At 46.3% G+C, this 15,735-nt stretch overlaps 1 protein-coding gene across 1 annotated transcript; it reads left to right on the forward strand.

Annotated features, from left to right (window-relative positions):
* The first annotated feature begins 5,430 nt into the window (after nt 1–5,430).
* LOC125548838 (geraniol 8-hydroxylase-like) lies at nt 5,431–7,838 on the forward strand. Its single transcript, XM_048712370.1, has 2 exons — nt 5,431–6,318; nt 7,233–7,838. Exons 1-2 carry the CDS (start codon nt 5,431–5,433, stop codon nt 7,836–7,838), a joined length of 1,494 nt encoding a protein of 497 aa, XP_048568327.1.
* Nucleotides 7,839–15,735: the final 7,897 nt, after the last annotated feature.

The following is a 15,735-nucleotide window of genomic DNA, read 5'->3' on the forward strand; positions in this document are numbered from 1 at the left end:
GGCCTCTAAAGCAGATACATCTCTGCTTATTTTTCATCATGGCGGTGTCACCATGTTTATGCTCATCTATGTGGATGGCATCATTGTGGCCAGCTCTTCACCTGCTGCAACGACCAAGCTACTTGCTGACCTACATGCCACGTTTGCGCTCAAGGATCTTGGTCCCTTGCATTTCTTTCTTGGAGTTGAGGTGAAGTCGTCACCATGGGGGATTGTGCTCTCTCAACAGAAGTACATTGGTGACATTCTTCACCGTGCTAATATGGAACATTGTAAAGTCTCACTACTCCCATGTCCTCAAGTGAGAAGATCAGCAAAGATAGTGGGGCACCTCTCTCTCAGGATGACAGTACTACATACCGTAGTCTGGTTGGAGCTCTTTAGTACTTGATGTTGACCAGGCCGGATATTTCCTTTGCTGTGAATCGTGTCTGTCAGTTTCTTCATGCACCTACGACTGTCCATTTTTCAGCAGCTAAAAGGATCTTGAGGTACCTCAAGTACACTCGTGGTATGAGCCTGTCCATCCGCAAGTCCCCATCAATGGTGTTGAGTTGCTTCTCTGACGCGGACTGGGCTGGATGCAGCGATGATCGCAGGTCCACAGGAGGGTTTGCTGTCTTTCTTGGTCCCAACCTTGTCTCTTGGAGCTCACGGAAGCAGGCCACAGCCTCACGATCCAGCACGGAGTCTGAGTACAAGGCACTTGCCAATGGCACAGCGGAGATCATCTGGATTCAGTCAGTTCTTGGAGAGCTTGGCGTGTTTATGCCACGACCTCCTATATTGTGGTGTGATAACCTAGGCGCCACTTATTTGTCTGCCAATCCAGTGTTTCATGCCAGGACCAAGCATATCGAGGTGGATTTCCATTTTGTTCGTGAGAGAGTCGCAGCCAAAGCGTTGGATGTTAGGTTCATCTCTTCCAAGGAACAGGTTGCTGACATCTTCATCAAACCACTAGCCGAGGCACCGTTTGTCTCAAACAGATACAATCTGAATCTTCGCGAAGGAAGTTCAGATTGAGCGGGGATGTTAAACCGTATATTGTTAGGATATAGGAGTCTGTTAATATTTGTGTTTATCTCCTGTAACTACCTGTAATCTGTGCCCTAGTGCACCCATATAAATACATTCCAAGGCCACCATGTTGGGTGCGCCGATCCAATCTTCTTTTCCTTCGTTTCACACAAAATCACATTAATATTAGTAATAAAGTGTCAGGTGAAGTACAGCACATATTTATAAAATACTTCCTTCATCTCATAATATAAGACGTTTTCTTTTATATTATGGGACGAAAGGAGTTGTTATTAATATCTAATTTATGAACAAAAGTATACTCGAGTGTGCAGCATGTTTCCTTCTCATTTTTCCTTGTTAAATAAAGATACGGACTATCATCACAGCATAAATATACGGAGTAATGAGTAACGGTGGTCCAACATTCCTTGTACCTCCCGCCACACCGAGAAGCTCACCATGGGGCTCGTCCTCTACGCAACGTGCATCCTTCTTGTCGTCTCTCCTCTGTGTACGTTCTCCGTCACTTCGCTGGCGCCCGCCGCAACCTGCCGCCGGGTCCCCCATCATGGCCTCTCATCGGAATCCTCCTCGACCTCGCGCCCAGCCGCACCGCTCCCTCGTGCGCCTCACGGAGCGGCACGGTCCGCTCATGACGCTTCGCCTCGGCGCCCTCATCACCGTCATCGCCTCCTCGGCGAACAACAAAACATTCTAACTACAATGTGGGAGAAAACGTTCAGACTTTTTCATGCATCTTAAATACTTAAAATGATAATTTTACTCAAAAAAAATCTCATTTTGTATATTTTTGTTGGACCAAAAAAATTGAAAAAAAATCACACATTGAGATCCTAATGTTTATTCAAACCGGAAAGCTTGAAGTCCATACGTTGTTTCATTTGAGAGAGAGAAAAAGAGAAAGTTTGAAGTAGTAAGTTAGTTTCCTAGCACGGATCTCAAAGCAATGTTGAAGGGATGAAGATATGAGGTACCATCGAGCTCAGCCTACAGAAAATCAGTCTCTGGGTATTTATGGACCTTAGTATTGCTCAAGCTTGGGAGGTGCTAGACAAAATTTGATTTAATCAAGAATCATGAAATATGGATAGAGGGGGTAAAGGAGAAGTAAAACCCAATTAAAACCTTCTCCTAATTGGGTGAAATAAATGTTTTTTTTTGCATGTGGACTCTAACATTGTTTCTCAAATCATAAAGGATTTTCCGAGCATTTACAAGAACCCAAAGAAAATTGGGAGCACTACACCAAGAAAGCCAAGGAGGCCAGGTTGGTGTCCGCCATATCTCTTTTTGTGCAATATTTCAGTTGGACCCAAAATACAACATTCTAAAAAAAAAGGCACAATGGGGAGGAGACGCAAAAGCACAAGAAAAAAGTGGAGGTTAGTTAGTGCGGAAGTAAACCTCGTATAGATATCATCAAGGAGCCTGTTGTACACAAAGTAGTGATTGATAATGACATATTATTAGATAAAGACACAACCTCTTATATTAATGGATGCACGAAAGGTAAAATCTTAGGTAAACCCATTTTGTCGTGTTCTGTCGGAAGCACATACTATTTTGGCATGTGTGGCTTGGGTTCTCATACTAATATTATCATTTATAGCCTTTATGCTAAGATTTACAATCATATATCTCCTTCAATTTTGTAATGGGTGATATGATTATTAAGCTTGCTAATAAAACTGATAGGAACCTTTTGATATCCTTCGGAATGTCAATATTGAAACCAAATGATATGATTATTAAGCTTGCTCATAAAACTGATAGGAACCTTTTGGTATCCTTCAGAATGTCAATGTCATTTTCGGTTCGTTTATTTACCCTATTGATCTTTTTGTTTTGAGAATCTGAAGATTATCATTGTCCCATAGTATTTGGGAGAGCTTTCTTGGCTGTTGCGCAGGCAGATATGGATCATTTTGTTTCTTCCAAGGAAAGAAACAAAGGCGGTATTGTCTGCCCTTGGACAAGAATTCTGGCGTTGTCCTCCGACAGCTCCCCTTCGCTGACGGCCTCTTAGTCGTCGATGGTGAGTGGGGTCGCCGGATCTCGCGTGTGCGGACCTTTGTAGCAATAGGTTAGTGCCCTGGTAGTTTACGTTTGGGCCGTTTGACGTCTTGGCTTCGGCGACCATGATGGCAGAGCTGAATAAAGAGGCTTCAAATCCTTCTTTGACGATGTGTTATGTTTCATGGTTGGCTATGGACTTGGTAACTAATCTGTTCAAGAAGGGATAGAGCAGCGGTGACGGCATCCTTGTGGTGGACTCGCATCCTTGGGCTCTGTCGTTGTGATGGTGTTTGCTCCAGCGCCGGCACGGAGTTTGGGAGGTAGTTCAGGAGCGGAAGCAGATTGTGGTCGGCGTCGATGGAATCTGAAAGACAGTGGATCGTGCGCTGGGTTCGTGGTTTGCAGCATGCAAGTGTGGTTTCCTCTTCCGACGTTTAGTCGAACGGGGCATCAGGTCTGGAGTTCGATGGCGTGTTCAGGGTGCTGCCCCGGCCAGATTTTTTAAATGGCAATGGCTTTACCTTTTGTAAGCCACTTTGAAGGTCTGAGAAGCTACACATTAGCGATGGAGCCGTGTCAAGCTCGGGCAAAGAGATGATTCGGCACGGTTTTCTTCGATCGTTGTTGCGGTGGTGCCGGGGGAAGGTGATGGACGTTGGCGTCAAACTCAAGGGATTTTTTGGCCCCATTGTTTTCCTTCTTGGCTGGTGGTCCTTTGTGCAAAGGATAGTGTTCTGTTGCTTTTTTAGTTTTCTCACGTCAGTGTATACGTGGTTTGTAATTTGACATTTATTATATATAAATGAAACGCGTACTACCACGCGAAAATAAAATGACAAAGCAAAACCAATCAGCAGAAGAAGCTTCCCTGTAAATAAGAAACTGAGTCGATGTGTGCTAGCGCATAGCAATGTCCGGTTGCTCCAAAGATAACGACAAAGCAATCATCATCCCTTGAATCCTCGGTTAATTTAGGATTGGTTTGCTCTGGTCACTTGTATTGTCTCTCCTACTTAAAAGCCATTTGAAGACTTCCGTTTTCCCGGCATTTTCTTCATCGTTTGTTCTTGGAAATTGTCATAGCGAAGCTAATGTTCATTTTTGATACACAGTCACATTAATATTAGTAATAAAGTGTCAGGTAAATTATAGTACTTACTTATAAAATATTTATGTCCCATTGCAACTCACAAACAAATATCTAATTCGTGAACAAAATTACACTCGAGTATGCACCATGTTTCCTTCTCATTTTTCCTCGATAAAGAAAAATACGGACTACTCACTTCGTCGCATAATAATATAAGAATGTCTTTAACACTCCACTGTCTTCTACTATTATTAAATCGGAGGGAGTACATCATCACAACATAAATATACGGTATCATCAGTAGTAACGAGCAACGGTGGTCCAACATTCCTTGTACCTCCTGCCACACCGAGGAGGAGCTCACCATGGAGCTCGTCCTCTTCGCAACGTGCACCCTTCTTGTTGTCTCCTCTCTGTACGTCATCCGTCACTCCACTGACGCCCGCCGCAACCTGCCGCTGGGTCCCCATCATGGTCTCTCATTGGAAACCTACTCGACCTCGGCGCCCAGCCGCATCGCTCCCTCGCGCGCCTAGCGAAGCGCCACGGCCCGCTCATGACGCTCCGCCTCGGCGCCCTTACCACCGGCATCGCCTCCTCCGCGGACATCGATGAAGAGTAGCATAGATCGAAAGAATTCAACCTGAAAACACCTGAACGTAGATGAACTACAACCAGATCCGACCAAATCCATCAAGGACAGATCCGCCGAAGACACACTTCCACATGCCCACCGATGATGCTAGACACACCATCGGGACGGGGGTTAGGCAGGGAGAACCTTATTCCATCTTCAGGGAGTCATGCCGTCTCATCTTTCTGAGCAGAACATGAAGTCTGACAAAACTCGAAGAAACAAGTGAAAAAATAGCCCTCCCGCCGGCAAGGGTCAAAATTCACCGCGTCTCCATGGCCCTAAGACCACCAAACACGAGGCGGACCGACGGCAGCGCCGGCGAGAGGCAGGGGAACCCTAGACTTTTCTTGAGGAGGAGGCAGCCCGCTTGGGTCCGTGTTGGACCGAGGACAGCTAATGTTCATTTTTGATACATAATCACATTAATATTAGTAATAAAGTGTCAAGTAAATCACAGTACTTAATTATAAAATATCTAATTTATGAACAAAATTATACTCCAGTGGGCACCATGTTTCCTTCTCAGTTTTTTTCCTTGTTAAATAAAGATACGGACTATCATCACAGCATAAATATACGGAGTAATGAGCAACGGTGGTCCAACATTCCTCGTACTTCCCGTCACACCGAGGAGGAGCTCACCATGGAGCTCGTCCTCTACGCAACGTGCATCCTTTTTGCCGTCTCCTCTCTGTACGTCATCCGCCACTTCGCCGGCGCCCGCCGCAACCTGCCGCCGGGTCCCCCATCATGGCCTCTCATCGGAAACCTACTCGACCTCGGCGCCCAGCCGCACCGCTCCCTCGCGCGCCTCGCGGAGCGCCACGGCCCGCTCATGACGCTCCGCCTCGGCGCCCTCACCACCGTCATCGCCTCGTCCGCGGACACCGCCCGCGACGTCCTCCAGCGCCACGACGCCGCCTTCTCCGCGCGCTCCGTGTCCGACGCCGCCCGCGCGTGCGCCTACGACAGCCTCTCCATGGGCTGGCTCCCGCCCAGCAGCCCCCACTGGCGCGCCCTCCGCAAGCTCTGCTCGGGGGAGCTCTTCGCGCCGCACCGCCTCGACGCGCACCAGTCCATCCGCCGCGAGAAGGTGCAGCAGCTCGTGTCCCACGTCGCTCGGCTGTCGCGAGAGGGCGCCGCCGTGGACGTCAGCCGCGTCGTGTTCACCACCGCGCTCAACCTGCTCTCCTGCACCATATTCTCAGCCGACATCGCCGACCTCGACGACAGAGAAGGGACGGGGCAGTTCAGGGCCGTGATCGCAAGCTTCACGGAAGTCGCCGGGCTGCCCAACCTGTCGGACTTCTTCCCAGCGGTCGCGCCGCTCGACCCGCAACGGCTGAGGAAGCGCCTCGCCGCGGTGTTAAAGCGGCTGCATGCCATATTCGACGAGCAGATCGAGAGGCGCATGCGGGAGCGCACCGCCGGCGAGCCGCCCAAGGATGACTTCCTCGACGTGCTGCTGGACTACCGCGGCCTGGAAAATGGCCGGGGACTCGACCGGGAAATGCTGCGCGCATTACTTTCGGTAGTATCTTCTTTCTCTCTCAGTAATTCTCGGTGGACAATAAGCCACTTAAAATTGACACTGTCATGCCTAAAGTTGCACTGTTTGAAGTTTGCAATTACAGTCAAATGCTAACGCAATTCTGGATTTATAGTTTAGAACTTTAGATACAGTGTAACTTTGATACGATCATGGATTCATGGTTACATGAGGGATCTAAAGACTTAGAAGGTGGCTGGGATTTTTTAATGGGGCAACTTATAGATTGAAGGTTCCTCGGTCAGGCTAATTCTCAGTGCGGACCAAGAACTATCCCTGAAAATACACGCACTTACGATAAAGTTTCATTATCTGAGGTTATGTGATGTTTGTGTAATTTAACTTTAGTTCACAGTTTATATACATGTGATGTGACTGCCATTAAGAAAGTAAATAGCCAATTTGCACGATAGATGATCTCTTCTTAAGTGACATGTGATGACTGGATGAGGAATTGTGAATGTTGAATTAAAAGTTTAGGCATGTGATGTGACTGCATTAAGGAAAAAATCAGCCAATCTGCAAATAGATGATCTCACCTTCTATACCCAACGTGCTCCTTAACGAGTTAAGGGCTCTTCTCAGTCTTCCAAAACATGTGCATGTTCGGATATGAATACTCATGTTTTGATTCTATTCTCCATTTTACTTGGGCTTTTGTTAATTTTGCCCTTGGTTATCTTAATGGAAGATGGAAGATGGCCCTGAACCACATGGAAGGTTCGAGGGAAGAGGGGGGGGGGGGGGGGGGGCATAATCAAAGTGATGAGTAAAATGGACCAAATGACCAACAGAAAAGTAGAGCCAGAAAATATATCCCATCTCCCAATAAAAAGAAAGAATATATCACATTACTATTTTTAGACTCGATTAATCCCCTCGTTTTTATCAAACAGGATTTGTTTATAGCTGGAAGCGATACAAGCGCAACAACCTTCGAGTGGGCAATGGCTGAGTTGCTACAAAACCCATCAGCCATGGCGAAAGCTCGTGAAGAACTCGCGCAGGTCATTGGCTCCAAATCAGAAATCGAGGAATCGGACATTGGCCAGCTCGAATACATCCAGGCCATTGTGAAAGAGGTGTTCCGCCTGCACCCTGTTGCTCCATTCCTTATACCCCGCCAAGCCGAAGCGACCACGGAGTTAAGAGGTTACACAGTGCCCAAGGGCGCGCGCGTGATGGTGAACGTCTGGGCGATTGGCCGAGACAGCGAGTTGTGGTCCGAACCAGAGAGGTTCATACCGGAGAGGTTCTTGGGGAAAGACATGGATTACCGAGGCCGACACTTTGAGCTCCTTCCGTTTGGTTCTGGCCGACGGATCTGCCCGGGGATGCCGCTGGCTGTGCGCATGGTGCATCTAATGCTTGCGACACTGCTGTACCGGTTTGAGTGGAGGCTTCCAAGAGAAGTGGAGGGAAATGGGGTGGACATGAGGGAGAAGTTTGGGATTGTGCTAGCATTGGCCACCCCTCTCCAGGCCATAGCTGAACCAATGTAACTCAAACGGTGCTATTTCTGTTGGCATTCCGGTACTTTGAATTCCATGGAGCATGGAGTCCCTGCACTAAGAGAATCGAGAACCAACACATTCAACCAATCCACTACTTCCTTTCTCTTGTTGGCACATTAGAATAACTATGATATCTCAATTAGTGCAGGTTGCTAGACAATAATTTCAATCTTAAATACCTGCTCTTTTGACTATAGTGCATTATCATCTTTAGAAGGTCTAGATGGACGATATTCAGACATTTCACAGTGGATAGTATCATAGACATGTTGGAAATATGCCCTAGAGGCAATAATAAAGTGGTTATTATTATATTTCCTTAATCATGATACAAGTTTATTATTCACGCTATAATTGTATTGATCAAAAACTTAAATACATGTGTGCATACATAAACAAATACTAAGTCCCTAGTAAGCCTCTACTAGACTAGCTCGTTGATCAAAAGATGGTTAAGGTTTCCTGACCATAGAAATGTGTTGTCATTTGATAACGGGATCACATCATTAGGAGAATGATGTGATGGACAAGACCCATCTGTTAGCATAGCATATGATCGTTCGGTTTTTGCCACTGCTTTCTTAATGTCAAATACATATTCCTTCGACCATTAGATCATGCAACTCCCGGATACGGGAGGAATACCTTGTGTGCTATCAAACGTCATTTCGTAACTAGGTGATCATAAAAGTGCTCTACAGTTATCTTTGTAGGTGCCTGTTGAGTTGACATGAATCAAGATTGAGATTTGTCACTTCGTATGACGGAGAGGTATCTCTGGGACCTCTCGGTAATACATCATCACAAGAAGTTTGCAAGCAAAATGACTAAGGAGTTAGCTACAAGATGATGTATTACGGAACGAGTAAAGAGACTTGTCGGTAACGAGATTGAACTAGGTATGGAGATACCCATGATCGAATCTCGGGCAAGTAACATACTGACGGACAAAGGGAACTACATATGTTGTCATAAAGGTTTGACCGATAAAGATCTTCGTAGAATATGTAAGGACCAATATGGGCATCCATGTCCCGCTATTGGTTGTTGACCGGAGTGAAGAAAATATGCCCTAGAGGCAATAATAAAGTTATTATTTATTTCCTTATATCATGGTAAATGTTTATTATTCATGCTAGAACTGTATTAATCGGAAACATGATACATGTGTGAATACATAGATAAACAGAGTTTCACTAGTATGCCTCTACTTGACTAGCTCATTGATCAAAGATGGTTATGTTTCCTAACCATAGACAAAGAGTTTTCATTTGATTAATGAGATCACATCATTAGGAGAATGATGTGATTGACTTGACCCATTCCGTTAGCTTAGCACTCGATCGTTTAGTATGTTGCTATTGCTTTTATCATAACTTATACATGTTCCTATGACTATGAGATTATGCAACTCCCGTTTACCGGAGGAACACTTTGTGTGCTACCAAACGTCACAATGTAACTGGGTGATTATAAAGGTGCTCTACAGGTGTCTCCGAAGGTACTTGTTGGGTTGGCATATTTCGAGATTAGGATTTGTCACTCCGATTGTCGGAGAGGTATCTCTGGGCCCTCTCGGTAATGCACATCACTTAAGCCTTGCAAGCATTGCAACTAATGAGTTAGTTGCGGGATGATGTATTACGGAACGAGTAAAGAGACTTGCCGGTAACGAGGTTGAACTAGATTTGAGATACCGACGATCGAATCTCGGGCAAGTAACATACCGATGACAAAGGGAACAACGTATGTTGTTATGCCGTCTGACCGATAAAGATCTTCGTAGAATATGTGGGAGCCAATATGAGCATCCAGGTTTCGCTAGTGGTTATTGACCGGAGACGTGTCTCGGCCATGTCTACATAGTTCTCGAACCCGTAGGGTCCGCATGCTTAACGTTTCAATGACAGTTATATTATGAGTTTATATGTTTTGATGTACCAAAGGTTGTTCGGAGTCTCGGATGTGATCACGGACATGACGAGGAGTCTCGAAATGGTCGAGACATGAAGATTGATATATTGGAAGCCTATGTTTGGATATCGGAAGTGTTCCGGGTGAAATCGGGATTTTACCGGAGTACCGGGTGGTTACCGGACCCCCCCCCCCCCGGAGCTTAATGGGCCATAGTGGGCCTTGTGGAGAAGAGGAGAGGCGACCAGGGCAGGGCCGCGTCCCCTTCTGATAACCCACAAGTATAGGGGATCGCAACAGTTTTCGATAAGTAAGAGTGTCGAACCCAACGAGGAGCTAAAGGTAGAACAAATATTCCCTCAAGTTCTATCGACCAGCGATACAACTCTACACACGCTTGACGTTCGCTTTACCTAGAACAAGTATGAAACTAGAAGTACTTTGTAGGTGTTGTTGGATAGGTTTGCAAGATAATAAAGATTACGTAAATAAAAAGTAGGGACTGTTTAGATAAAGAAACAATAAAGTAAATATAGCGAGTGTGGAAAAGTGGTGGTAGGAGTTGCAAAATTGTCCCTTAAGCAATTGACTACTTTACTAGACCGATAGCAAGTATTATGTGGGAGAGGCCACTGCTAGCATGTCATCCCTTACTTGGAATTCTATGCACTTATGATTGGAACTATTAGCAAGCATCCGCAACTACTAATGTTCATTAAGGTAAAACCCAACCATAGCATTAAGATATATTGGTCCCCCTTCAACCCCGTATGCATCAATTTCTATGCTAGGTTGAAGCTTCTGTCACTCTTGCCCTCCAATACATAGTCCTATCAACATACAACTAACCCTATGGTGTGATCCACGTGCGCGCTCATATGATGGGCACCAAAGGACAGTAACATAACCACAAGCAAATTAAATCAATCATAGCAATTCATCAACCACCGATAGGACAACGAAAATCTACTCAGACATCATAGGATGGCAACACATCATTGGATAATAATATGAAGCATAAAGCACCATGTTCAAGTAGAGGGTACAGCGGGTTGCTGGAGAGTGGACCGCTGTAGATAGAGGGGGGAAGGTGATGGAGATGTTGGTGAAGATGGAGGAGGTGTTGGTGAAGATGGCGGAGGTGTTGGTGAAGATCGCGGTGATGATGATGATGGCCACGGCGGCGTTCCGGCGCCACCGAAGGAGAGGGGGAGAGGGGCCCCCTTCTTCCTCTTCTTCCTTGACCTCCTCCCTAGATGGGAGAAGGGTTTCCCCTCTGGTCCTTGGCCTCCATGGCATGGGAGGGGCGAGAGCCCCTCCGAGATTGGATCTATCTCTATGTTTCTCTCTGGTTCTGCGTTCTGTCCTGGCTCTGTTTCACCGTTTCGTATATATATGGAGATCCGTAACTCCGATTGGCCTGAAACCTTTGCCGTGATTTTTTTTCCCGAGTATTAGCTTTCTTGCGGCAAAAGAAGAGCGTCAACCGCCTTACGGTGGGATCACGAGGGTAGGGGGCACGCCCTAAGGAGGGGCGCCCCCCTGCCTCGTGACCACCTCGGGCACTGGTTCGCGTTGATTTTCCTTCCGAATTTTCCATATTTTCCAAAAATAAGCTCCGTCCGTTTTTATCCCGTTTAGACTCCGTTTGATATGGATATTCTGCGAAACCAAAAACATGCAACAAACAGGAACTGGCACTGGGCACTGGATCAATATGTTAGTCCCAAAAATAATATAAAAAATTGCCAAAAAGTATATGAAAGTTGAATAATATTGGCATGGAACAATAAAAAATTATAGATACGACAGAGACGTATCACCCTCCCCCCTAGTCTGAGTAGGACAAGGAGAGGGGGCCGACGCCCCCCCTTTCCTTACTCTCCCCCTCTTCTTTCCCCCTCCTCTCCTAGTCCAACAAGGAAAAGGGAGGGAGTCCTACTCCCGGTAGGAGTAGGACTCCTCCTTGGGTGCCCCCTCTAGGCCGGTCGCACCTCCCCCCTTGCTCCTTTATATACGAGGGCAGGGGGGCACCCTAGACACAACAATTGATCATTTGATCTTTTAGCTGTGTGCGGTGCCCCCCTCCAACAATGTCCACCTCGATAATACTGTAGCGGTGCTTAGGCAAAGCCCTACGTTGGTAGAACATTATCATCATCACCACGCCGTCGTGCTGACGAAACTCTTCCTCAACACTCGGCTGGATCGGAGTTCGAGGGACGTCATTGGGCTGAACGTGTGCTGAACTCGGAGGTGGCGTGCGTTCGGTATTTGATCGGTCGGATCGTGAAGACGTACAACTACATCAACCGTGTTGTGCTAACGCTTCCGCTTTCGGTCTATGAGGGTACGTTGACAACACTCTCCCCTCTCGTTGCTATGCATCACCATGATCTTGAATGTGCGTAGGAATTTTTTTGAAATTACTACGTTCCCCAACACGGAGAAGCGTCTCAAACATGTCGACATCATTCTCGAACCCATAGGGTCCGCACGCTTAACGTTCGTTGACGATATAGTATTATATGAGTTATGTATGCTGGTGACCGAATATTGTTCGGAGTCCCAGATGAGATCACGGACATGACGAGGAGCTCCAAAATGGTCCAGAGGTAAAGATTGATATATAGGATGATATGGTTGGGCCAAGAGGTAAGGCCCACGGGGCTTTAGGCCGGTGCAAAAGGAAGTTTTGCGAAGGTCAGGGACCCTGGCGTCTGGCCCTGGGCCACATGCTGAGGACCATGGCATCTGGGCCACACGCTGAGGACCGTGGCATCTGGTACTGGAATCCGAGAAGGACTCTTCCTTGCGTTCCAAACCGACTTTGGGGAGGCCCTCTCCCCAAGTAACGACCCCAGGGATCAACATATAAATAGAGGAGCAGGGCTAGCCCCTGGAACACAAGTTTTTGAGCCTCCTCTAGTTGGTCCTAGTTGACTAATTAGAGCTAGCCCTAGCTAGCTCTAATCCTCATAATTAGAAGCCCAGTGTGATTCTAATCTCCTCCCTCAAGTTCATCTTCCGCTCTAAATCCGTTGTGCTTGGCGAAGCCCTGCGGAAATAGTTTCACCACCACCGTCACCACGCCGTCGTGCTGCCAGAACTCATCTACTACTTCGTCCCTCTTGCTGGATCAACAAGGCGAGGACGTCATTGAGTTGAACGTGTGCTGAACGCGGAGGTGATGTACGTTCGGTGCTTGATCGGAGCAGATTGTGAAAGTGTATGAAAGTGCGTTATATCGACTAGAGGGGGGGTGAATAGGCGATTTTTATGAAAGTCTTCAAAACGTGAGAGTTGTGAAGACAAACAGTGAAGATCATGCCCTATTACTATGCAGCGGAAGTTAGATTACACTAGGCCAGCCATGGTCATGTATTCAATAGAGTGAAAGCGCAATGACAAACAGCTTCAGTGTAATAAGGATCAGGTAGGAAGAAGTTATGAAGCCGAACAGATCATACATTCATGTTGTGAAGACAAAAGATAAAGCAAGCATGCAATGGCTTCACAATGAATAACTGTAAGTGAAGGAAGTGAAGATGAAACCAGTGACACGTTGAAGACAATGATTTGTTGGACCAGTTCCAGTTGCTGTGACAACTGTACGTCTGGTTGGAGCGGCTAGGTATTTAAACCAAAGGACACACAGTCCCGGACACCCAGTCAAGGACACTTAGTCCAAGACACCCAGTCCTCACCATTTTCTCCTTGAGCTAAGGTCACACAGACCTCGCCCAATCACTCAGGTAAGTCTTCAAGGTAGACTCTCAAACCTTCACAGACTTCGTTCACTGGCAATCCACAATTTCTCTTGGATGCTCAGAACGCGACGCCTAACCGTCTGGAGGATGCACAGTCCTCAAGTGTAATAAGTCTTCAAATCACACAGACACGAAGACTTAAGTGATGCCCAATTTACTCTGGCTCTGGGTGGTTAGGGCTTTTCTCCTCACTGGGAATTTTTCTTTCAAAGGCTTCGAGGTGGGTTGCTCTCAAACGACAAAAGCCGTGCATTGAAATCTGAGCAGCCAACCGTTTATGGTTGTGGGGGTGGACTATTTATAGCCACTTGGCAACCCGACCTGATTTGTCCAAAATAACCCTGGGTCACTAAGGAACTGACACGTGTACCAACGGTCGAATTTTGAACTCACACGACAACTTTACTTGGGCTACAAGTAAAGCTGACTTGTCTGGCTCTGGACAAGATTTTCTCTCAAAGTCTTCGCTCGAAGACATAGGATTTGAATTAGGCATCACTACAGTCATTCTGACTGGTTCTTTTGGACCCCACTTAACAGTACGGTGATTCCTATGACACTACATAAATGAAATAAAACTACGAAGGATCTAAGTCTTCGAGTTCCATAAGCTTCATAGGGAGTCTTCTCATGTCATTATCTTCAATATGAATATCTTCATAAACCACCATTGTCTTCAATGTCTTCGTACATTTTTAGGGGTCATCTCTGGTAATAAAACCGAATCAATGAGGGACTTCTACCTGTGTTTCCCTGCAATTCTCACAAACACGTTAGTCCCTCAACTAGGTTTGTCGTCAATACTCCAAAACCAACTAGGGGTGGCACTAGATGCACTTACAATCTCCCCCTTTTTGGTGATTGATGACAAACTAGTTGAAGTTTTCAACGGGGAACATAATTTGTGAAATAGTAAAGGAATTTGTCTTCATAAGTTGAAAGGGCTCCCCCTGAAGATGTGCATATAAATAATTTGCCTTTTGAATGCAAATGCACATGGCAGGTTGTACTTGTGGAGATCCACTTCAACTTATGATGACAATCCACTATGCATGTGAAAGTATATGAAGATAATGACATGCATAATGGAAAATGGACGTCTGTAGTAAGAGATGAGTGCGGAATTTATCGTCGCACATGCGGAATTTATCTTCGCATAACGGAGTGACAAGCAGGTAGCAGACGGCCATCAAGGCTAAGTGTTACAACTCAAAGAAGCAAATGTAGCAAAAACGGGAGTTGTAAGCACGAAGCAAAAATGTAGCAAAATATAGTGGCCCGCTTGAATACTATAAACATCATTTTTCTCCCCCTTTTGTCAGTGATGACCAAAAAGGTTTGAAGACATAGAGTTTCCTACGCGTTCCCAGGCGCAGCAGGGTCGGTGGAGTTGTTTGGTGGTGGTGCAGATGAGCTTGGTGCAGATTCGACGTGTGTTGAAGCAGGTGGAGATGATGTCGCGTCGTCGTCTTCTTCAATAATCCGGGCAGACACGGTGCCAGCAGAAGAAGAGAATTCTGACTCTTCAAGTGATGGTGTGCTTCGCATCACAGCTCTTCTTGGAGGCGTGGAGTCAAATTGGAATCTCTCTCTGAAGCCATCCTCTTGCAGTTCAGCTTCATTGCTCATCATGGTGAGGCCTTTCCAAGTGCGGCGACAGGTCTCGTGTGCGACAAACGCATTCTTGGTTGCCAGATTTCTGATGCGATTGACGTCTTACATGATGCTTCTCATCTGCCGTTTGAGCCAGTCGTGATGCCTATCTTGCTTTTGGTGAAGAGCCACAAGAAGCTCTCGGTCATTAAGTGTTCGAACGCGCTTCTTGGGTCTCTTGGCAGCTGTGCTGTCAGTGGCTTCAGTTGATGCAGGGGCACGTGTGGTGCCAGCCATTGGATACACTCGGGAGACAGCTTCAACACCTTCAATATTTTGAGTGAAGCTCTGGTGTTCTGCATTTTGAAGACTTAATGGTTGCTTGCCAGGCTCTGGATATATTGCTTCAGCAGATGTGTCCACATCTGGCAAGAATATCCTATGGTTGCGGGCTGAGGGTTGATAGGAGATTACAGAGTGAAGCTTGATCAGCCTCATAACCCAAGGAGTATAGAACTTTAATCCAAACAGTTCTGAGGCAGACGCTGCAAAGTGACGGATGAAGAGATCCTGTGCATTGAAGCATTTGCCATGAAGAATGCAGAAGA

Source organism: Triticum urartu, chromosome 3 (assembly GCF_003073215.2).
Source record: "Triticum urartu cultivar G1812 chromosome 3, Tu2.1, whole genome shotgun sequence".
NCBI classification, from domain to species: Eukaryota; Viridiplantae; Streptophyta; class Magnoliopsida; order Poales; family Poaceae; genus Triticum; species Triticum urartu.